This window comes from Nelumbo lutea, chromosome 2 (assembly GCF_056320005.1).
Source record: "Nelumbo lutea isolate HS-2025 chromosome 2, American lotus-T2T, whole genome shotgun sequence".
In the NCBI taxonomy this organism is placed as follows: Eukaryota; Viridiplantae; Streptophyta; class Magnoliopsida; order Proteales; family Nelumbonaceae; genus Nelumbo; species Nelumbo lutea.
Genome location: NC_142685.1, coordinates 3,691,740 through 3,713,555, shown reverse-complemented (window position 1 = coordinate 3,713,555; position 21,816 = coordinate 3,691,740). Strand labels below are relative to the sequence as shown.

General features: G+C 37.7%; 2 protein-coding genes and 1 long non-coding RNA gene across 13 annotated transcripts; 1 reads left to right on the top strand and 2 right to left on the bottom strand.

Moving 5' to 3' along the window:
• The first annotated feature begins 2,669 nt into the window (after nt 1-2,669).
• On the top strand, nt 2,670-8,402 carry LOC148868138 (uncharacterized). Of its 10 annotated transcripts, none has more exons than XR_016107396.1 (6): nt 2,756-2,889; nt 3,006-3,055; nt 6,461-6,757; nt 6,866-6,945; nt 7,361-7,443; nt 7,534-8,402. XR_016107396.1 is itself a non-coding variant. In XM_088970637.1 (6 exons), the coding sequence occupies exons 4-6, from the start codon at nt 6,907-6,909 to the stop codon at nt 7,873-7,875; spliced, it is 510 nt and encodes a 169-aa protein (XP_088826763.1). In that variant the 5' UTR covers nt 2,756-2,889; nt 3,006-3,055; nt 6,461-6,757; nt 6,866-6,906; the 3' UTR covers nt 7,876-8,402. The 10 variants fall into 10 exon arrangements, 6 of the variants coding, with proteins under 6 accessions (XP_088826762.1, XP_088826763.1, XP_088826764.1 ...); XM_088970637.1 differs by having other exon boundaries at nt 7,315-7,443; XR_016107398.1 differs by having other exon boundaries at nt 2,766-2,885; nt 6,616-6,757.
• Nucleotides 8,403-8,467: 65 nt separating this feature from the next.
• Nucleotides 8,468-15,305, bottom strand: LOC148868137 (uncharacterized). Of its 2 annotated transcripts, none has more exons than XR_016107400.1 (5): nt 15,203-15,305; nt 14,675-14,721; nt 12,945-13,116; nt 12,711-12,823; nt 8,468-8,879 (listed from the first exon to the last, which is right to left on the bottom strand). It is a non-coding gene; the product is annotated as an uncharacterized LOC148868137 (long non-coding RNA). The 2 variants fall into 2 exon arrangements; XR_016107399.1 differs by lacking the exon at nt 15,203-15,305 and adding an exon at nt 15,031-15,154.
• Nucleotides 15,306-15,492: 187 nt separating this feature from the next.
• LOC148868136 (Pentatricopeptide repeat (PPR) superfamily protein) lies at nt 15,493-18,637 on the bottom strand. The gene is made up of 2 exons (XM_088970634.1): nt 15,690-18,637; nt 15,493-15,569 (listed from the first exon to the last, which is right to left on the bottom strand). The coding sequence occupies exon 1, from the start codon at nt 18,528-18,530 to the stop codon at nt 15,786-15,788; it is 2,745 nt and encodes a 914-aa protein (XP_088826760.1). The 5' UTR covers nt 18,531-18,637; the 3' UTR covers nt 15,493-15,569; nt 15,690-15,785.
• Between the last annotated feature and the right edge of the window lie 3,179 nt (nt 18,638-21,816).

Genomic DNA, 21,816 nt, shown 5'->3' with positions numbered 1-21,816 from the left:
AAATACCAGATCCCTTAACATATTTTAAAATACCAGATCGCTTAATATGTATTGTAATGTGTTTACATGGTCACACTATTTTCTTGTGGAATTTTAATAAAACACTAAGGATTCATTTGGTTTGTAGTTGAAATCAGAATTGGAATTTGGAATGGTCCATTTCAATTATCTGTTTGATTCAAACAGGAGTGGGAATGGAAATAGGAGTTGGCAAGATTGGGATTTCATTCTCAAGGGAGGGGTAGGGAATGGCCATTCCTTCAAATGGGGTGATGTCATTCTAGAAGGAATGGAAATGGGATTCCAATCCGCCCAATCAAACAATTGGAATCAAATAGCCCATTCCGATTCTGATTCCAGACCCCTATTCCTACGAACTAAACAGAGCCTAACATGCTATTAACCAAAAGAAAAACTAGTGAGTCATACCTGGGTGATTTGATTTCCACGAATTCACATGGTCATGACACTTTAATGTGACCCTTTTAAATCACAAATATGCTAACAATAAATTGAAAACCAAATTACCTTATCAGTGCACCTAGGTGATTTGATTTCGATTAAATATAAAACTACAAAGTAGCTTAACATGTAGAGAAATGAGTTACATAATTACAACACTTTCTGGCGCCCAAACATGTTATAAGTCAAAGAATAAACCAAATCACCCAATGAGCGCATACTTGGGTGATTTGGTATCCTTAAGGCTGTGTTTGGTTTGAAGGAAAAAGTAGGGAAAGACCTTTTCCTTCAAACCAAACATAGCCTAACTTCACATAGTTACAACAGTTTCTTGTGACTGTCCAATAAAATGCAAACATGCTGCCATCAATTAAATGAAAAACCAAATAACCCAACTAAGACATGTCTACTATTGCCATACCAAATGATACAAAAACTCATTATTATATAAAATAGACTACCCCTAGGATATACTACTAACTATAACAATCAAATAATACCAAAGTAGCTTAACATGTAGAGTGACACCTAAGCAATAAAACACTCATGGAGTGTCACCTCACTTAATCACCCAGATATTTTTTACATGGAGTTCTTGGGTACTTTTATATTCTTAACTTTCATATATTATAATAATACAACATATTATTAAATTTAAATTATTTAGTTTGATTTAAAATATTAGTTTCTTTTCTGATTTGTTAGGATTCAATTAAGAGGTATATTATCTTAAACCCTCAAAGACTTCAATTTTTTTTTCTTTTTTCTTCTTTTTTTTCATTCTTTCTTTTCATAGGACATTATGATCATGTTGGTTGGCCATTTTTTTATTATATTTAAGGAGGGTTCAATGTTGTATGGAATGATGGATAGCTGGTTGAATAGTTGATCCCGTGTATTTATAAATGGTGCCCCTGAGGGTTATTTCAAAGGTGAGGAGAGTTTGCAACAGGGTGATCCCCTATTTCCTTTTCTTTTCTCATTAGTAGTGGACCCATTAGGGAGGATGACCAACAAAGCGGTTGAGGGGGTTCACTTTGAAGGGTTCTTTGTTGGTAGCGGTGGGCCAGCAATTTCTCTACTACAGTTTGCTGATAATATCCTTATTTTATCAAGGGCAAATCAGATCAATTTGGTATTCTTAGGTGTCTTTGGATCTGCTTTAAAGCTACTTCTAGGCTGAATGTCAACCTTCAGAAGAGCCAAGTTATCCCAGTGAGGTTCTACACATTGCCGAGCATATCAGCACTCTAGGTTGAAGATGGGTTCCTTGCCACCTAAGTATTTGGGGATCCTGCTTGGAGCCAATTATAGATCTATTGCCATATGGAACCTAGTTGTAGAGAAGTGCATGAGAACGTTTTCAAGGTGAAAAAGCCAGTTCTTGTCAAAAGGTGGGAGAATTGCCCTAATTCAGAGTTTCCTATTGAGCTCGCCAACTCAACTTTCTCTTTTCTGCTTACCAGCCTTAGTTGCTAACACTTTGGAGAAGTTGAGAAGGAATTTCTTGTGGGAGAGCCCTAATTAGGAGAAGCAGCTTAAATTGGCAGCTTGGGGTTCTCCTTATGCCCCTAAAGAATATGGTGGAGTCAGTATTAGTAGTCTAAGGGGGTAAATAATGCTTTGCTTTGCAAGTGGCTATGGAGGTTTGGCGAGGAAGGCAATCAATCATGGCAACAAGTTATTGAGTGCAATTATGGGAGTTCGCCATTGGGCTGGGTCACCATTGAGTGCAAGTATGGCTCATCAATCCTATGGCACTAGTGTGTGAAAGGTTATAATGGCTGAGTTTCCTCATTTTCGAAGGCACATCAAATTCAAAGTTGGAGAGGGTAACAGAATCTTGTTTTGAGAGATGTTTGGTGCTAAGATCAGACACTAACTGTGGCCTTCCCGTCACTCCTCTATTGCCTTTAATAGAGATGGGGTGGTTATAGAGATCATGGAGTTTATCAATGGCCAACTAATTTGGGTCCCCAGCTTTTTAAGGAATCTAAATGATTAGGAGGTGGATTTACTTCAAGACTTGTTGGGCAGATTATGGGAGACTTATAAGGCCCTGTTTGATTTCACTTCTAAGAAGTATTTATTTTTATAAGTACTAAAAAGAAATGGTGGGACCACACATACTGGAAAAAACACTTATACCTGTTTGGTAAAAAAGTTGGGTATAAGTGCTTATTTTCAAAAAAATGTACTTAACAAATATGCATGTGAAAAGTGGCTTTTTTAAGCACTTGTTCAACAAATGCTTCTTTAAAAATCTGGGACGTTCCAGTCCCTTAAAACATTTCATAATCCCCAAAGTAACCCTGTGAATGGAGAAAACCCTTGTCTTCTCCATTCACCCAGTTCGAACAGGGCAGTGGCGGCTAGAACGTAAGAGGCAACCGATGATGACGTTAGCAGCGTTTAATTGGCCGGTTGGTGGGTCGTTTTGCTTCGAAATGTGTTTATCTTTGTTCCTATTCGACTCTTGTTCGTTTTTTTTTTTTTTGAGTTTTTTCTGTGATCTGAGATGTTTCTTGCTTGGCTTGTTTCAGATCTGAAATATTGGATGGAAATCCTACTTAAAACTCACCAGAGGCAATAGGTAAGGCTCCCTAATTCTACTACTTTGGGCATTTCGACTTTTTTTTTATCTTTTCTTATGTATTTTAGTAAAATACATTTTTTTTCAGTGATATGAAATGAAAAATGATGCATGTTGTATATGTGTTTGGTTCTACAATTGTTTATATGAATATCTATGATTTTTTCTCATTTTTTGTTGAATATTACACAAATAATATGTAATTATTCGAAATAATTTTGTTATGTTATTGCATATTCTGAATTTTGCTTCATTTTTTTTTTGAATTTTAATGTGAATAAAATATGTTCTTGCATATTGTTGTTGAATATTACACACATTTTTGTGTTTGTTGATTTTTAATATGAATATTGTAATTACATTCTTGTTGATTTTTGTGATGTATTTTACATTTTTTTTATTAACCTCAAATTTCAGTTATTTCTTTATTAGTAATATGAATTATAATTATTATCCTATTTTTTGGTAAATTTCTCTTTGCATTTCTTTGGTATGTTATTATTATTATTATTAGTGGGCCCACGTGAGCTCTCATGTGTCATGATGTGGTGATGTGGCAATTTTTCATTGAAATATATAGTATAATATATTAATATGTGAAAGCATTGTTTATATGTATGAGTGAAGTGACGGCTAAAATTGTCATTTATGCCAACATAAGCACTTGTAGGGAAAGTAGCTCACCAAACATTCTTACCCCAATAAGTGCTTAAAAAACACAATAAGTGATTTGGCCAGTGACTCACCAAACCAAGGTTCTAAATATCAATACAAGCCGATAATGCCAATAGGGCATATTAGCCTGTATTGGTGTTTTTTTTGTGTTTTATTTTTTTTCAAAACCAGTTCAAATGGGTCGGTTTAAGTTCCTACTACCCTCTGAACCATAGGTTGACCCAATACACCCCCTATAGGGGTGTATCGAGAAGGCCCCAATACGATAGTATTGGACGATACAAGCTGATACATAACAATATTTTGAACCTTGCACCAAACAACCTTAAGTGGTTGTTAAAATAAACACTTACAATAAGCACTTGTGCAACAAGTAATTATTTTAACAACCACTTATTCACCAAACATAACCTAAGTCAATCCCAATTCTAGGATTGACTTGTGGGTGTACAAAGATAGCCCCCACTCCAAAAAAAAAAAAAGAAAAAGGAAAATTCCCGATTAGTATCCTGTACTTTGGGCCTAGTGCCACTTTGGTTTGGGAACTTTAAAATGCGACAATTTAGTACCCGAACTTTCAAAACATGACAATCTAGTACCTACTGTTAACTAGCTGTTAACCGGCCGTTAAGTGGCATTTGAAAAAAATATACAAATGCCCTTTGAGTATCATTTACTTTTCTTTATCAACCATCCAAACATTGACAAAAAAATTAACAGTCTCAAATCCTTGCCTCTTCTATTCAAGAAAGTTGGGGTCACAAGAATGCCCACTCAAACGTGACCCCAACTTTCTTGAATTGAAAAAGCAAGGATTTGGGACTGTTAATTTTTTGTCAACGTTTAGATGGTTGATAAATAAAAATAAATAACACTTAAAGGGCATTTGTGTCTTTTTCAAATGTCACTTAACAGCTGATTAACAGATAGTTAACGGCAAGTACTAGATTGTCATGTTTTAAAAGTTTGGATACTGAATTATCGCATTTTAAAGTTTGGGAACCAAAATAGCACTAGACTCAAAGTACAGGGTATTAATCGAGAAATTTCCAAAAAAAAATCAAACTTTTTTTAAAAAGTAAATAAAGAAATTTTATTAATAATAGAGAAAAGTATTACAAGAGCTTCCCGATACACCTCACCAGGGTTTGGCTGGCAGCAAAAGAAAGAGCCTAGACCGGATGTATTGCTGCAATGAGGTTTGAGCTTTGATGACACATGCAGCCTATGTGGTTCAGCACCAGAATCTGTCAACCATCTATTGCTAACCTATGTGATTCAGTTTTGACGACACATTGCCCTCACACCTCTCAAGTGTGGTCCATTTCTTTGGACTGTTTTAGATCCAGTAGGTCTCACCCTTCTATGTCGCGGACCTGTTATCTTCTTAGAAGACTGGCTCCTTTTCAGCTCAAAGAGAATTCCTCTAGAACTGTCTCCCTTTTGCAATCTGTTGGGCAGTGTGGAAAGAATGGAATGCAGAATTTTTTAATCTAAATCCAAGCCAGTGGAAGCAGTCATTGGCAAGGTGGAATGGGAATTCAGGGTTGGGCTGGTTGCTCGAGTCTTTTTGTGGGAGTGCCAGCTAGCTTATTTTGCTCACATTTCTTTCATTCCAAAGTCCCCATAAAACTGCACCACACACACATTGCCACAAATCATTTGCCTATGGGTACAACCACTTATGAAGTCAGTTTTGAATAAGTCTACCACTTCAGTTGATGCCACCCAAGTTCTCCCGAACAATGAGAAGAAAAGTTGCCTCAGTCTAAAGCATGCAACAGAAAGCAATCGGTGCTTTCGTTACCCGCTCTTCAAGCATAGGACACAGACATTAGGTGAGAGACCTAGTTTTTACACTTTCTTTGGAGCCTTTCTTAGGTGTTTATGATTTGGTTGACAGCTTTCCAACAAAAATTCTTGACTTTAAGGGGGAATTGGGCCATACTACACCACTCTATTGAGAAAAGGGTAGCTCTGACTAGGGGTGTAAAAGGTCTTTAAAAAGGAGGCACAGGTGAAGTTGGTCTTGACATTAGGAACCCAACCCTTTCATCATTCCCCTACCAAGACAAGTTGACATATAGAGGAACCAGCTCCCTTGTTTAATGATCTCTCAAGGGTCTTCTCAACCCCAAGTTTCATATCAACCCATTCCCACCCAAGGTCACCATTTCAGCAATTGGTTTGTTTTTGAAAGTAGACAGGTTGTACTAATGGCTCTTCATTTCAGATTGGTGAGTTCATCACCACCTGCCCTCACCTATTCAGGACTGTTATGCTAAAACTTTATAAACTAGAAAGCTCAAACCAGTAGATGTCATGTTATAGGTGTCAAGGTGAAACTAAGGCTGCGTTTGGAAATGATGCAAATGGAATGTAAATCACAGTTCAGAGTAAATTTGCATTCAGGTTCACTTTTGCTTGTGTTTGACAATATTATATTTATGCATTGACAAATGATAGACTAATGCATATTTACATCGATGATTAGATGTAAAAATACATAAATAAAAAAGAAATAAATTTGCATTCAAATGGATTTTTGATAAAAAAAAAACATATGATTTATTGAAATTCATATTTGCATCCATTACAACTAAAAGTCTGTTTGGTAGGAAGGTTAATGTCAGTGCAAAACTAACCCAATTTTACAATTTATATAAACCATTTTACACTCTACATATTTGCATTCACACTTATTTGCATCGTTTCCAAATACATCTTAAGGCTCCTTTTGGGAAGAGTGCAAATACCGGTTCAGTGCATATTTGCATTCTGGTTCAATTTTGCCATGAGAGTACAATTTTAAGGCAGCCCGGTGCACGAAACTCCTACCAATGTGGGGTTTGAGGGACCAATGTACTATGTCTTGAAAATGACAGCAAAGACAAATTTCAAGTCATGTTTGCTTCAAAATGAGGGCAAGGTTTGCAGACTTCGGCTTCAGCCCACGCAGAGTTGATACGTGCATCGTTCGTGCAGCATGAATACGTACCTTTCAACCGGCGACCAGTGACAACCTTCGTCCGGATACTGGCCATGCTTCTTCTTCTTTTCTTTTTAATCCTTGGTTTGGCCATTACATCCCCTGAAAATTAATGTATTCTTTTTTTTATTTTTTAATTGTTCCAGAGCCGGTGGAACGGCCAAGGTACCAGCTATTACGAGCGGTGATGGCATTCTTAACCATTACCGATGACGAAGAACAGCAGGTAAGTCCAGTAATTCCCTTCTCTCTTCAGGCTATGTCTTGCCGTTCAATATTTCATGGTCAGTTCCATCGTGCTCTATTTTATTTTTTAAACAAATATTATGTTTTCTTGCTTTATCTTTAAATCTTAATGGCTTATTCATTAAATCAGTCCAAAAATATTCTATTTTGAGATTAAAAATAAATAAAAGAAAACAAAGCACGGTGGAACTAAGAAACAAGCTTATGTTTTGTCATTTCAATGACAAAGCATAATGGAACTAAGAAAATGTTGAATATGTTTTGTTTTTGCTTCATGGAGTCTCAATGGCAGGGTTCTTTTATTTGTTTGGCGTTTCAATGATAGAGTTATATTCTATTTTATTTGTAGCTTAAGAAACAAGTTTATGAGAAATCGAGAATGTACATATTTGCAGACACGAAACAGAAGAACCGTAAATCGAGAAGAAAGATGCGACCACCTTCACTCCATACCACCTTCTTCTCTCCTCTTAAGCAAGTAAATATTAAATAGTCATATAATATCAAAATCCATCATCAAATTATATTTATTTTTGTTACATTTTAATTACAATTTACATCTGAACAGGTTGAGAAGAGGTTGAAATCAGAAAGTTCATCGCAGGTGCATAGACAATGTTCTTCATCAGCTGGAATAGGAACAAGTTGCAATTCAACTAACCCTCTTAGCTCTCCTATTTACCTCAACTACGACCAACAACCCAACAGCAACAACAGCTCAGCCCTCCATGACAGCGAACCTCCTCCGAAGTTTCTTTCCCATTCTCTTGACTTCCCAGTGACCCATGAAGACCCACCTCCACCAAATATGGAAAAACAAGACCAGGTCATTGTTGAGGCTGAAGACAACGAGAAGAGAGAAGGGAATTATCAGACTTACCTATTGTTCTTCGTCACCGGCAATGGTTAAGAATGCCATCACCGCCCGTAATGGTTGATACCTTGTCCGTTTCATCGGTTCTGGAACAATTAAAAAATAAAAAAAGAATACATTAGTTTTCAGGGGATGTAACAGCCAAACCAAGGATTAAAAGGAAGAAAAAGAAGGAAAATCATGGCCAGTATCCAGACGAAGGTTGCCGGTTGCTCTGGTCACTAGCCGGTTGAAAGGTATAACCCTGACCTTGGATGGGAGTGAGAGGGAGAGGATGGGGACTGCGGAGGAGAGGGACGTGGCGGCCCTGTCCATGTATGCAAGTTCGAGAATCACAGTGCAGCGTGGGTTCGATTCGTTATGGGCATGAGAGTGGTGAGAGTTCACCTCGCACGTTTTTATGACGCACACATTTTAAGGACGCGTGGCGTGTATTCATGCTGCGCGAACGATGCGTGCTTCAACTTTGCCTGGACTGAAGCCGAACTGAGTTTTGCATCCAAAAAATGGAGACAAACTTTTCACTCAAAGTTAATCAATGTTAAAAAGGTATATTTCATTCTCGGGATTCGTTCTTATACCTATTACAACTAAAAATCATTTAGCAAGAGTGTCAAATTATCATTACAAAAATAAACTAAATTTGCATTTTCATGAACCATATCATTTTTGTATTTGCATTCTTCCCAAACGGAGCCTTGCAAATACATATTTGCACTCCACAAATATAACTTCTCCAGTTCAGGTCAATGCAAAGTGGGTTCAGATTTTCATGCCCACTTTGCATTCATCTCATTTGTTTTCACAATTGCAAAGTTACAGGACATATATGCTAACGTTTGACATTTCCAATCGTTACAAAAATATCATGTGCATACAGTGCATTAAACCGAAGTTTTTTCCGACTGTTGTAGAAGAATTTCTAACTGATATTTCAAATCCTGACCATTATATAGGATATTTTAAAATTTAATCCAGCTCCTTGTACGTTCAACCATCTTGGTGAAGTTGCAGAAGCCAACCAACCAAATCTGATACACCTTGTGACCAAAATATCCAATAACATTTTTAGTCGTATGAAACAAAGAAAAGAACACTTATCTTTATAGAACCATCAAAATAGTAATTTGATACAAAAAAAAAAAAGAAAAACAAAATAGCATCTGAAATGAACGAAAACCGAATAGCATCGATGATCAATAATTCAATCATAACAATCAACTGAAATTCTAAGGCCATGTTTGAGAGTGCTTAAGTTAAAAATAAATGTTTTTTGATGGTTAAAAACAAGTTTATTTGCATTTGGCTCGTTTGGTAGCCTTTTTTCTCCAATAAGCACTTAAATAAGCATTTTTGAGTTTTGACTATTTTGTCCTTCATTTTCTTTCGAATTTTCAAACTGACCTTATGAAAGCACTTTTACTAAAATACTTTTATAAAAACACTTTTGTGAAAATACTCTTATGAAAGCACTTTTACGAACACACTTTTACAAAAGTACTTTTATAAAAATACTTTTGTGAAGACACTTTTATAAAAGTACTTTTATGAAAGTACTTTTAAGACTACTTTAACGAAAGTACTTTTAATACTTTTATAAAATTCAACCAGGCATAATTTTATAAGTGGTATTTTAAAATTCAATTAGGGATAATTTTGGAAAAAAAAATTGATTAAGTGCTTATTGTATAAGCACTTAAAAAAAATGAAAATTTGGGCTAAAAAAATAAGCCCTTATTTTTAAAATAAACACGTATTTTAAAAATATTCCCCAAATACCAATAAGTGCTTAATAGCCCAAATAAGCACTTGTTTCGAATAAGCACTCCCAAACATGGCCCAAGTCAGAAATTGGCATATTCCAATTTGCATGGGGACTAGAAGCCCTATAAAGAGAAAATTGGGGAGGGAGAGAGGGAGCTTGCAATCTGTCCCACTACAAACGCCTCATCTTGAAGGATGATGCATTTTGGTTTTCTCCTTTGGGACTATCACCACTTTGAAATCAAGGAACTTTGAAGAAATCAACCTTTGGGACTTCTGCTTATTCCCTCTTTCTCTGAAATGCAGAGAGGGTTTTTTCACTTTTTTTTTTTTTTTTGAGAAAAGTATACTGAATTCATTAAGAAAAGAGAGGGGTGCACAAAGATGGTGTACAAAGAAAACAAACAAACAGGGATCAGACCCCTGAAAATTACACAGGAGGGATCTTATCACAGTACAGCACTTCTAAAAGAGCACCTAATTTTGCTAACCCATCTGCAAGAGCATTAAGATCCCTTGGAATCCAGCACAGGCGTACGTTTGTAGTTGCCAGTAGGTCCCTTGCCTCTGTCAGAAAATGACCGAGTCTCCACGGCCCAGCCTCCCGTCTTCCTAACCACTTTATAGTGTTTGCTGAGTCTCTATGGATAGGCGCTGGATGCCTAATCTGTTGATTAGTCTGACTCCTGTAAGTGCAACCATCACTTTGTAGAGTCAACTATTCCTATCGGCCCACTGTACACCCAGCAAGTGTTCCCATTTTCATCCCTTAAAACTCCTCCAATGCCAGCAGTTGTGGGGTTACCTAAAGCACTTCCATTGAAACTTAGGGTCCAAGTTCCTTCCCTCCTAGGTAAGGGGCCTCTATGGATGGGGAAGAGGGGGGGGGGGGAGGAGAAAAGGATAAAATCAGCATCCCTGTTTAGGTCATTTATAGAGACTCCTTTAAACTTGTCTGAGCTGGAAGCCCGCTGATTACATTTATAGGTAATGTGAGAGATCAGATTACTTTTTGTCTTAGCCTTGTTCTCAAACAAGCGGTTGTTCCTTTCTTCCCAAACTCCCCAAAGTACAGCATGCAGAATTATTTGCCAATAAACCTGACCTCTTTTACTCAGTCCTTTACCTTGCCATTGATGGAGTAAGTCCTGGAGGTGATTTGGAGCAACCCAGCTGTACCCAGCTAGCTGTAGATAATGGCTCCAGATGTCCCTGGTTTCCTGACAGTGAATGAAGAGATGGTCAGTTGATTCCCCTTCTCTCAGGCAAAGGATGCAGACATGGGGGGAGATGAAAAGTCTGCCAAAATTCTTTTGCAATAGCTCACAAGTGTTTATCCTGTGCAGACAGGCCTCCCATACAAAGAAACACACTGTAGAGGGGATGTAGTTGCACCAGACATTCTTGAAAGGGAAGTGATAATTCTGCTCCTTTGCAACCAAAACCTTGAAGAAAGAAATGGAGGAGAACTCGCCTATAGGGTGAGGTTTCCAGACACAGGAATCTAGGGAATTAGGGGAGATGTAGACTTCTCTGAGGGAGAGAAGTTCAGTTAGCTCATTGATCTCTGACTCTCTTAACCTCAAGGGTCTTCTAAGGCGCAAGTTTATGTTGCTCTCAGTGGGGGAAGGGGGGAGGCATTGGGAGATGGTTGCTTCTTTGTTTAGGGTAGGAAATTGCTAAAGTAGTATCGCCCCACCACAGATCAGTCCATAATTTTATTATAGTACCATTGCCCACTTTAAACCTTATGAAAGGAAAGAATTTGTTAGAGGTTGGGATGATACGTTTCCAAGGGCTTGAGGAAGTTACACGGTTTGAATGAAGGTTGCAGTCCCAACCATTGGTGTCCAACCCGTACTTACTGGTGATGACAGCTGCCCAAAGAGAGCTTGTTTCTTTAGGGAATCTCCGCAGCCATTTTCCAAGTAGAGAAGTGTTCTCTTTCAGGTGACCAATTTCCAGCCCTCCTGCCTCTTTTAATTTACAAGTCTGAGCCCAACTCACTAGATGACTTCTTTTCTCCCCTCCACCATCCCACAGGAAGCCTCTTTGAAGTTTCTCAATCTGTGTTCTGATTTTGCTAGGAATTTGGAACACTGATAAGAAATAGGTGGGCAGATTTACAAGTGAAGTCTTGATGAGTGTTAGCCTTCCCCCTTTTGACAGATAACATTGTTTCCAAGTGGCTAATTTCTTTTCGCATTTTTCCAACACCGGCTCCCAAAAACTTGGATTTTTTGGGTTCTTTTTCACTTTGATTTCAAGTTTTATCTCAAAAGAGATTATACAAGTTGAGTTGAATCCTCTACGCAATATAGAGAGTTCCATAGAGAAAGAGCTCTAATCAACAATCACCTTCCATAACTTGTAAGTTGTGAGATCTCTCACTTTATTAGTCGGAAAACTCAATTTAAGTGGCCGCCGGGTTGAGATCTTGCATGTCACAGGTAGCTGCAGTCAACAATCGTGCCTCTTTCTCATAGTTCTATAGAGCAAATGGTATGCCTGTTTCTCTCGATAGAATGAGAAAGAAAATTTTGCTTTTGTTTTTTCAAAACAAATTTTGTTTGCATAATCGAGGGAAACTCTGACAAGAATGCAGATTCCCATCGATTGTCAGGTCATTTTTGTCTTCTTACCAAACACAGGAAAAGTTGAAGCAAGGTGCATAAATGTACCGATTGCAAGAGAGATAGACTTGGAGAATTTGGTGATAGAAGGGAACTCCAAGGTGGTGGTGGGTTGGCTTACAGATCCAGACTCAGTGATATGGTGTTATAGAAATGAATTGAAGAAATTCAAATGGTAACGCAACATATGAATTTGACCATACAATGGGTGGGAAGGGAGGCTAATGCACTTGCTAACCATCTAGCTAAGCAAGGAGTAACTAGGGATCAGTTGTATTGGGCCCACTTGTGATTTTTGTGCTGCTTTTGTTCTAAAGAGTGAGGCTGCATCTCACACCTCCCCTTGGGATGCTTGTAACAGACATTTATCTTTTGCTGCTAATGAATCGTTAATGAACTTTTACCTATAAAAAAAAAAAAAAAAAAAAAGCAGATGGCGAAGTCTACAAGATCAAATAATTGTGGATATAATACCTGAAAGTAATCAATCTCAGTGGAGGCAGACAAAAGTTCTAACAAGCACAGCCAATCAGTAGCCCAATTTTCCAGGGACCTCAAAAACTCACCAGTTCAGTTCGAATGAGCAACTGCATGAAGAGATTTCCAGAAAAGATTTGTTTATAAAATCACTAAGAAAAGACTTAAATAAAGCAATGCTTACAATTAATGCATAAAAAAATCTGTGCATAAGAAGGGGCAGAGCCTCACTTATCCCCAGAATAAGAATAAGAAAAGTAACAACTGCTTCTTCTTTGTCTCAGTCCTTTTGCTTTCCTTGATGATAGATTCTCATTTATGTGAAGGTGTAAGTTCAAGCTTTCAAGAGTTCAAGTTGGGTGCTTGCCTGCAGTGACTTGTGTAGTTGTGTGTTGATTGAACCCTAACAAAAGAAAAAGAAAATGGTAAAAGCAAACAATTAGTATATGAAATAACATAATTGATTTGGTGTAACAGTGCCTATATTAATACTATAAACATTCATGTTAAAATAATTAAAAAAAAAAACTGCTGAGTGTTTGACTGAGGTGACATGCAATAAGTGCTTAATAGCCTACATGATACCTACCCATGCAACCTTTAAAACTATGGCATAGTTTATCAGCATTTTAGTGATTATAATGTTCTGATGTAGCTAATTTGAGTTTTAGCCCTTCAAACTTAATTTAGATTGATCATACAGGAAAGTAAAATGTAAATCTTTGTTATCAAATTAATGTCAGAAGATGGGAATATAGCTAGAAAGGTTTTTCTTGTTACAGATTGTTGTCAGTTCCCTGATCAGAAGCAACATACAACTAGAAATCGGTTTCCACTGGTTCAATGAGCCAACAAACTCTGTTGACAAATCTCTTTTGGGAACTTTGGTCTTTCCTGATTTCTTTTTCTTTTACAGATGACAGGGAGTTTCTTGGCTCTCTCTGGCCCTATTGGTGTTGGTGTCTTATTGAGAGCAGAGATCATGGCTTTACTCTACAGGCTTACGTTGACATGTCATTTGGGTTTTGACCTGATGCACTAGGAGGTAATTCCTAGATTGTGATTGGCTAGCTACTGGATGATTCTCAGGAAAGTTGTCCTTGAGACAATATAACAAGGAAGTTAGAGCCTTGGCTTTCAAGATGAGTGTCTTGTTCAAGTGTATTCAAAGGTCAGCAAATTTATTACTTGATAATCTTGCTGGTGGAGGATTTGGAAGAAATTGGGATTTCAGGTTTGCTTTAACTAGTTTTTATCAAGCTCTTTTGCATTCTTCGTTTGGGCTTTGCATACAGGAGCCTTTCTTTCTACCGATCCTTAATAATTTTTGGTATTGCATCTAATAGTATTCCTGTGTCCAAAAAAATGAATGTGGCAGAAATGCATATGCATGGGTGGATGGGTGGTAAAACTAGAAAGGCTAGGGTCAGAAATGTAGTCATACAAAGGAACCTAGGAGTATCTCCAATAGGTGATAAAATGAGAGAAAGTAGATTGAGATGATTTGGTCACATGCATAGAAGACCATCTACAGCACCAGTTAGAAGAAGTGATCTGTTACAATTTGAAGGGGCTAGAAGAGCTAGGGACAGGCCAAAGAGGGTTGGGTGGATGTACTAAAAAATGAAGTGCCAATAATTTGATGATGGATATTGCACATAGCAGAATGGAATGGCAAAGGCAGGGTGTGTATTTTAAAATCCAATACATTACTTTTACCTTTTCAGAGAGAGAGAGAGAGACTTCTGGTATTGGTTAAAGAAAAGAACCTTTTTTGTAGCAACTACGCATGAAGAGAATTGATTATATCCTCCAGGACCATAACACTTTACTGGCCAGGATAGGATCAACAGTGGTAGGCACTTCCCTTTGTACTAACATAGCAACTGCTTAAGAGTAATAAAAAGGGGGTCCACATCTCATATGAGAATCAACAATGCAGCAGAAACAGGGTCACTCACCACCACTACACAATCCACATAAAGGCACTTGTCTCCAAGTCCCAACCCTGGAAAATGAGATGATTGGTCAGTAAAATCTTATTGAGCACAGCTTTCCACATTAAAATCAAAAGAAAAGGAAATTTTATGCTTAAACATTGGCTCCCTATATCCATTTTCATGGGAGAAACTCATTTGTACACTACTGCCTACAAAAGCTGTTTAAAATGAGTTGACTAAAAAATAGCACTTGAGCATGGCATTGTATACCCACACCATGCGTCAAATCAAAACAGATTTGAACTCTGAAAGCACTTTTCCCAATTAACAAAGCAAGTAGCAACTTAACATAAGTAATAGAAAATTAAGCATCCTACCGCTGCAGAGCCTCCTGGATTCTGAAATGTAATACTAGAATGACTTTCAACCCATAAAGCCAATAGGCCACCAATATTGAATTCCTTGTGTGTTTCTGTGTGTTTTATTGGACAACCTAAAAATATCTTACAGACTATGGACAAATCCAGTGAAGGAGCTGGTTTAACTTACAAGAGAAAGTGAAGTCCATCACATGGTACAGCGCTATGAAAAATAAAGACATTTACAACCAATAACCGACTAAAAACAATGTTATAACCAGTTGCATCCCGCTGCAAACCTTCCATGCCAAGAGATCATTCCAAGCTTTTAAGACCACAATCAATTAGTGGTTCCTTATCAGCTTGATGTTGACCATCTTTCAGTCACAGGGTGATTTTCCTTGTTGACCTTGTATTAAACAAAATTGCAACAATGTAGAAAACTTCATCTAGTTGGCTCCTTCTGGAATGACCATAAGATGTCAAAACCTGAGAACTTCAGGTGATGGTATATCTGCTTTGAAATTATGGTACATCTATTCTGAAGTCATTTTTGCCTGCCAATAAAATAAACATGAAGGTTACCCTTCTCCCAACTGAAGGTTTACAAAAAATCTGACTCCCATTGTTCTCCTATTTGCGTTGCAAAAGTATATGATATTTTTAACATGTCTAACCTCCAGAAAATGAGAAAGATTTTGTCAAAGCAGGTTTCATGGATAAGATCAATGTGTGTGATCCAAATTGGTTTTGCACCACAGTTTCAACTGTGCTTAACTTCCAGAAAAGGGGACGGATCTTGTTAGGCAGGTTCCATGGATAAGAGAATTGTATGTACTCCAATTTGGCTTCACACCCCTTCTCATCATGTCATTATGCAATTCAAAAGCCCTGGTTAATTCCCCGTTAACACTGCATCCATATATCAAAAAATTATAGGCTAATGTATCGGGCTTCACCCCCCTATTCAGCATAGAGTTCCACAGTTCAAAAGCTTCATACAAATCACCCCTTCTGCAACATTCATAAATAATTGTTGAATAACTGATACAATCTGGGGAAATACCATTCTTTATCATCTTGTCAAGGAGCTTCCTAGCCTCATCAGTTCTACCCAATTTGCATAAACCTCGAATAAGTATATTATAAGTGACAGTATTAGCTAATAATGATTTAAGCAATGTTTCATGAAGCTGCATAGATTTCTCCATATTTCCTTCCTTTGTAAGGTGGTCAAGAAAACAACCATAAGTAGTCTGATTTGGAAGGAAGTTTGTAACTAGCATTTCCTTACACAGCAGCTCGGCTTTGTTCATGTATCCTGCTTTGCATAACCCATTTATCAAGGTGGTGTATGTTACAACATTGGGGATGCACCCTTCAGCAATCATCTTATTCCAAAATGCAAAGGCCCCCTTTAGGTTTCCTAGTTTGCAATATGCATCAATAATGCTTGTATATATTATAATGTCAGGCCACAGTCCTTGGTCATAGATTTTGTTCAAGATCTCAGACAACCTTGCCGTATCATGCTGTTTCAGAACACCATAGATAAGCACCGCATAGCAAACAATATCCATGTCAATTCCCCTTTCCACCATCTCCTTACAAGAAGCAAAAGCATCATGTAATCTTCCTTCCTTGCAATAACCATGTAGAAGTGCACTGAAGCACATCTCATTCAACTTTTTATGCTCTCTCTGAAGGTCATCCAAAAACTCTTTGGCTTCAGACACTCTACCTGTCAAACAAAGGCCACTGATTAGTGGCCTGTAAGTGTATGTGTCTGGTTTCAAACCCTTTTCTACCATTTCATCAAGTAGTTCAAAGCCTTTTACTGTGTCACCTACCCTACAATATCCATCAATCATTACATTATATGTTACTTCATTTGGGATCACACCATGCTCCAACATCTCATTGAACAGTATGCTTGCTTCAACCATCATCTTTGCATGGCAGAGGCCATCAATGAGCGCAGTAAAGGTATAAGTGTTTGGTGAGATACCTCTCTCAGACATCTCATGATAGAGACTAAATGCCTTATGCAAATTTCCCACCTTGCAATATCCACTTATGAGCGATTGATAGGTTCTCACAGTTGGTGATAATCCCTTCTTAATCATCTCATTAAAAAGTGCCTCGGCCTTATTTAATTTCCCCAGTTTAGCATGCCCACCTACCAAGGAATTGTAAGGATACACAGTTGCCCATATCCCTGCCTTAAACATTTTGTCAAGAAGAAGAAGTGCCTCATCCAGTTTTCCTCTCTTGCATAAGGAATCAATTAATATGGAATAAGTAATGTCATTAGGAGACAGACCCTTCTTACTCATATGAGTAAAAAGTAATTGTGCTTCCTTCAACTTTCCTTCTTTGCATAGAGAATTCATAAGGGCATTGTAAGCAAATAAATTGGGTATTATTCCTAGCTTTCCCAACTTATCAACTAAACCGAAGGCCTCTGCAATCTCCCCCTTTCTCCTCAATGCATCAACCAGGTAAGAGCAAGCATCCTCGCTTGGAACAAACCCTAATTCAAGCATTTCATTCATCAAATCCACGGCAATATTTAATCTTCCCACTTTGCAGAGGCCATGTACCAATATACAGTATGTAATCGCATCAGCTTTCAATCCCTTAAGCCCTAGAAAATTCTTAAACTCTATTGCCTCCCAGACTCTCTGGTTCTTGCAGAGACCATGGATCAATATATTGTAGGTTACTATGCTCAAAGAAACACCATTCGTCTCCATCTGACGAATCATTTCCTTAGCCCTAACAAGATCCTTCAACTCACATAAGCTACGAACCACAGCGCTGCAAATATACTCATCGGGACGAAGGCCAGAGATTACCATCTGATCAAAAATATTCAAGACCAACTTAAAATGCCTGATTCTATTCAACCCATTCAATATAGCACTGAAAGTTCTAACCTCAGGTAGCAAGCTCCGCTGCTTCATGAGCTTAATTATTTCAACAGCATCTAATATCCTCTTATTTTGGACATACGTTTGGATCAAAAGATCAAAACCCATAGTCGACGAAAATCGACATTGTTCATAAGCATTCATCAAGTAATCAAAAACTTCCCGGGGACTCAAGCCGCGGAGAAGGAGGGTTTGCAGGACAGAAGAAGCGGGCCAGAAGAGATTAGATTGAGCTAGAGCATGAATCAGAATGCAGAAAGAGAACGTTGAGTGAACGAAATTTGTATGTAAGCCGAGAAAATTGAAAAATCTCAAGGCTAACCTCGTATCATCAAGTGTCTGCATCAGTACCTTCTCTACATGTCGAGGCTTTAATCTCTGTGAGATGAAAGCGTTGTTCAGGGAGGCTTTCCAGCTCTCTTTTCCTCGCATGACGATATCTTTGAGCAGGCTTACAAACCTTTCTTCTTCCCTCTCGTCGTCTCCGGCAGATTTCCAGTCGGGTATGTTGCAGATGCTTCTGATTTTCCACCGAATGATATGGTTTTGTGTATGACGAGAAGAACGAAGAAGCTTCATTGGCATTCAAATGATATTGTTTTGTTCCATGCAAATGGTTCTCGTTCCCCACACCGAAATTGATCAACCTGGAAGTGGAGGTGGAATCAGGGATGGAGACGGCGCCTCAGACCTATCTCAAGCCCTTTCAGCCGTGCATTGAGAACACCTCCCGTTCTCTATTTTGTCATTAATGGCAAGATGTCCTCAATACACGGCAAGATGTGGTGGAGGTTGGTATCAGGCGCGTTCGAGGAGCAAATCCGATATCGTATGGGATTGGGACCGAGACGGGATCTGCTCCTCACAAATTCGCGCCTCACAGGCACATCCACCGTGAGAACATCTCCCGTAAATAATAATCAATAAATACGAGAGTTGTTCTCAATACATAAGGATGTGCGTGTGAAGCGCCTATGAGCATATCTGAACTCCGAGAGCACAAGATCTGAACTGAATTGTGATGAGCCCACCCAGTGAGGTCAGCTAGGATTACCCTCCCTGCCTCTTTACTCGGGCTGATATGATATGTACACGGCGTTGCTGAAAACTAGAACAGTAGAACTGCGATGGCGAGAACAACAGTGAGTGAGAGCGAGAGAAACAAACATAAAGAGCAGGACTTAGGAGCGAGCGAGTGAACCCGCTAAGAACAGCAGGAGTCGACCTTCGAAGAGCATTGAGGTGAGTTGAGATCATGCTAATTAATTCTTTGTAAAATGCATTTGAAGTGCACTTTTATTTGCATTAGTATAAATATATGGGAGTGCAAATGAAAAAAATATATAAATTCTTATTTAATTTTGTTTTGTGCTTTACTTTATTTTGTTTCGTGTCTTAATTTATTTCATTTATATTGCAATTAAATAAAATAAACTAAAATTTGAAACAAAAATAAATCAAAATTTACACTTAAATCATTTGTACTATTATAGTTTTGTATCAATCCAAATTTATTTGCATTACAGCTAATCACAGCCTAAGGTTCAAAATCGAAGACGTCAATACCCAATAACTTTGGAATGCACCAAAGAAAAAACCCATCAAGAGATCTATTGTTTCTGGTGTTCAACCGAATCTTGGGATCCAGTGCCCAGTGATGAGCGTGAATCTGGTTTTGTGATTTGACGGCAAAGAAATAAATTAATCTGGTTTAAGGCCTTATTTAATCTGGTTTTCTCTCTAGTTCCTTTAAAAGACCCTCTAGTTTCTAATCCAAGCTTGGGAAGGGAAATATGAGAAATGATGAATAAATCTAGAGAAATAAGGCAATGGAGAAGATTAAAATCCTGGAAAGGCACAAGGATGTAGACCTGTTCATGGGTTGGGCTCGGATTGGGTTTTTACTCATCATTAATGGAAATATGCTAGGCCCGAGCCCGACCTAATAAAAAAAATTACAATTTTTTCTATTCAAATTATAATTAAAAATTCATATGGTTTTTTTTCCTATTTAAATGAACAATGAGTCTATAAGATAGTTTTTTTCTCTTTTTTTTTACGTTTTAAAACAGTTTTAAATTCTTAAATCAAAAAATTTATTCAAATGGACATAATCACATAACCCATTTTAAATCTAATTTTAGGTCGGCCCGGGCCGGACTATTTTGACAAAACCTGAATCTGACTCGAATTTATTGCAGGACGGGCTTTTTGGCCCGAATTTAAGCCCGCGGGCCTATAAACATGTTCAAACCCGTTTGGAAAATGGGCCGGACCGGCCCATCAGGGCACCCGGCCCATGAACAGGTCTACAAGGATGCAAGCATTGAATTTTTGTGGTAGAAACCATGAGGCGTCCATGCATAAGAAAGAAAATAAAAATTAAAAAAGATGAAATCATGGAGGGTGTTTTTTAAGCTCTAGTTCCCGGTGTTGGTAATGAGTATGATCCGGAAATCTCCGGTGATGGATTGATGGCGCGTGGCTGGCGCCAACTTTTCAGTGCACAAAAAGAAAGGGACCATTTTGTCCGAAAAAAAAAATCTTTTACTTTTTGTGCCAACCGATTTGAACATTTTATTGAAAACATCACCCATTTTTTGTCAATTAATTAAACCCTGTTTTCGTAAAAGTCTTTAGTATAGTGAACTATTTTTTTTTTTTTGAATAACTAAAATTCACTTTACAAAATGTTTTACTTTAATAAAATTAATTGAAAATAACTTGTATGAAACTTAAGCATGTGATAATTTAACAAAATACAATATTTAAACCAACTTTATTGGTACACACAACCATGGTTTTCGAACTGCCATTCATTCAGACAGTTGGATTGTTCGACCCGAAAATTGTCTAGGCAATCGGTTTCGTTTTACCCCAAACCCAGTCTCTAGCAAAAAATTGTTGAATCGGTCAATGACTTATTGACTTGAGCAATCGAACCATTGGTATATTGACCCGTTCAATAGTTTTAGCCATTCTATTTATTTTTATTGTCAAAATGGACCATTCATTTAAAACGATTCTGTTTCCGGGTCATTTTTTTAAACATTGCACACAACATAAAATTTAAATACTTATGAACATATATATTTAAAGTGAATCTAAATGGATATCATCATATAAGATAGGGTGGATCCATATTCGATCTAATTTGCAGCCCTCTTTAGGGGTTATTTGGTTTGGAAAAGGGTTAGCCCGTTGTACAGACGTACTGTTCATTTTTATGATTGTATATGTCAGGGATATGTCTTAAAGCACCGAGCCCATATTTACTATAAACAAAAACTTTGCACATATAGCACCCAATCACAAATTGAGAATATCTCTTTGGATACATATATGTATATTTAGGGATGGCAATTTTCCCCATCCCTAATAGGGACTTGACTTTTTGACCCCATCGGGTCGGAGATATGAATTGTTTTGATAAGACGGGACGGGGACGGGGACGATGATTAATAGGAATCTCCAATTGGGGTTGGGATCGGAGATGGGGATTGAGGTCCCCACTCCGCCTCGACCTCGATTATATATATATTAAAATTTATTTATATTAAATATATATTATTATACTATTTTTATATATTAAAACATATTTATAATATTATTTATAATTTATTTTTTTATTTATTTTAAGCAAGTTTATTTAAAAAATACCATTATCTAAAAATATTATAGGGATTCGGGTCTTGCAGGGAACCCATCCCCATTGGGGATTGAGAATAGAGGACAAATATTATCTCCAGCAGGGATCGAAGACCGGGATGGGGGTTAATTTCAGAATTGGACTCGGAAACGAGGAATATGATTACCGCCCTGAACCCGCCCCATTGCCATTCCTATATATGTTAAATTCATGGGAAGATGT

Excerpts from the sequence above, each read along its gene's own strand:
- LOC148868138 (XM_088970636.1), top strand. The coding sequence starts at position 6,832 with ATGTATTCTTTTTTTTATTTTTTAATTGTTCCAGAGCCGGTGGAACGG. Across the intron at positions 6,946-7,314 it reads CCGATGACGAAGAACAGCAG|CTTAAGAAACAAGTTTATGA; the intron begins GTAAGTCCAGTA and ends TTTTATTTGTAG. Across the intron at positions 7,444-7,533 it reads TCTTCTCTCCTCTTAAGCAA|GTTGAGAAGAGGTTGAAATC; the intron begins GTAAATATTAAA and ends ACATCTGAACAG.
- LOC148868136 (XM_088970634.1), bottom strand. The coding sequence starts at position 18,530 with ATGCCAATGAAGCTTCTTCGTTCTTCTCGTCATACACAAAACCATATC.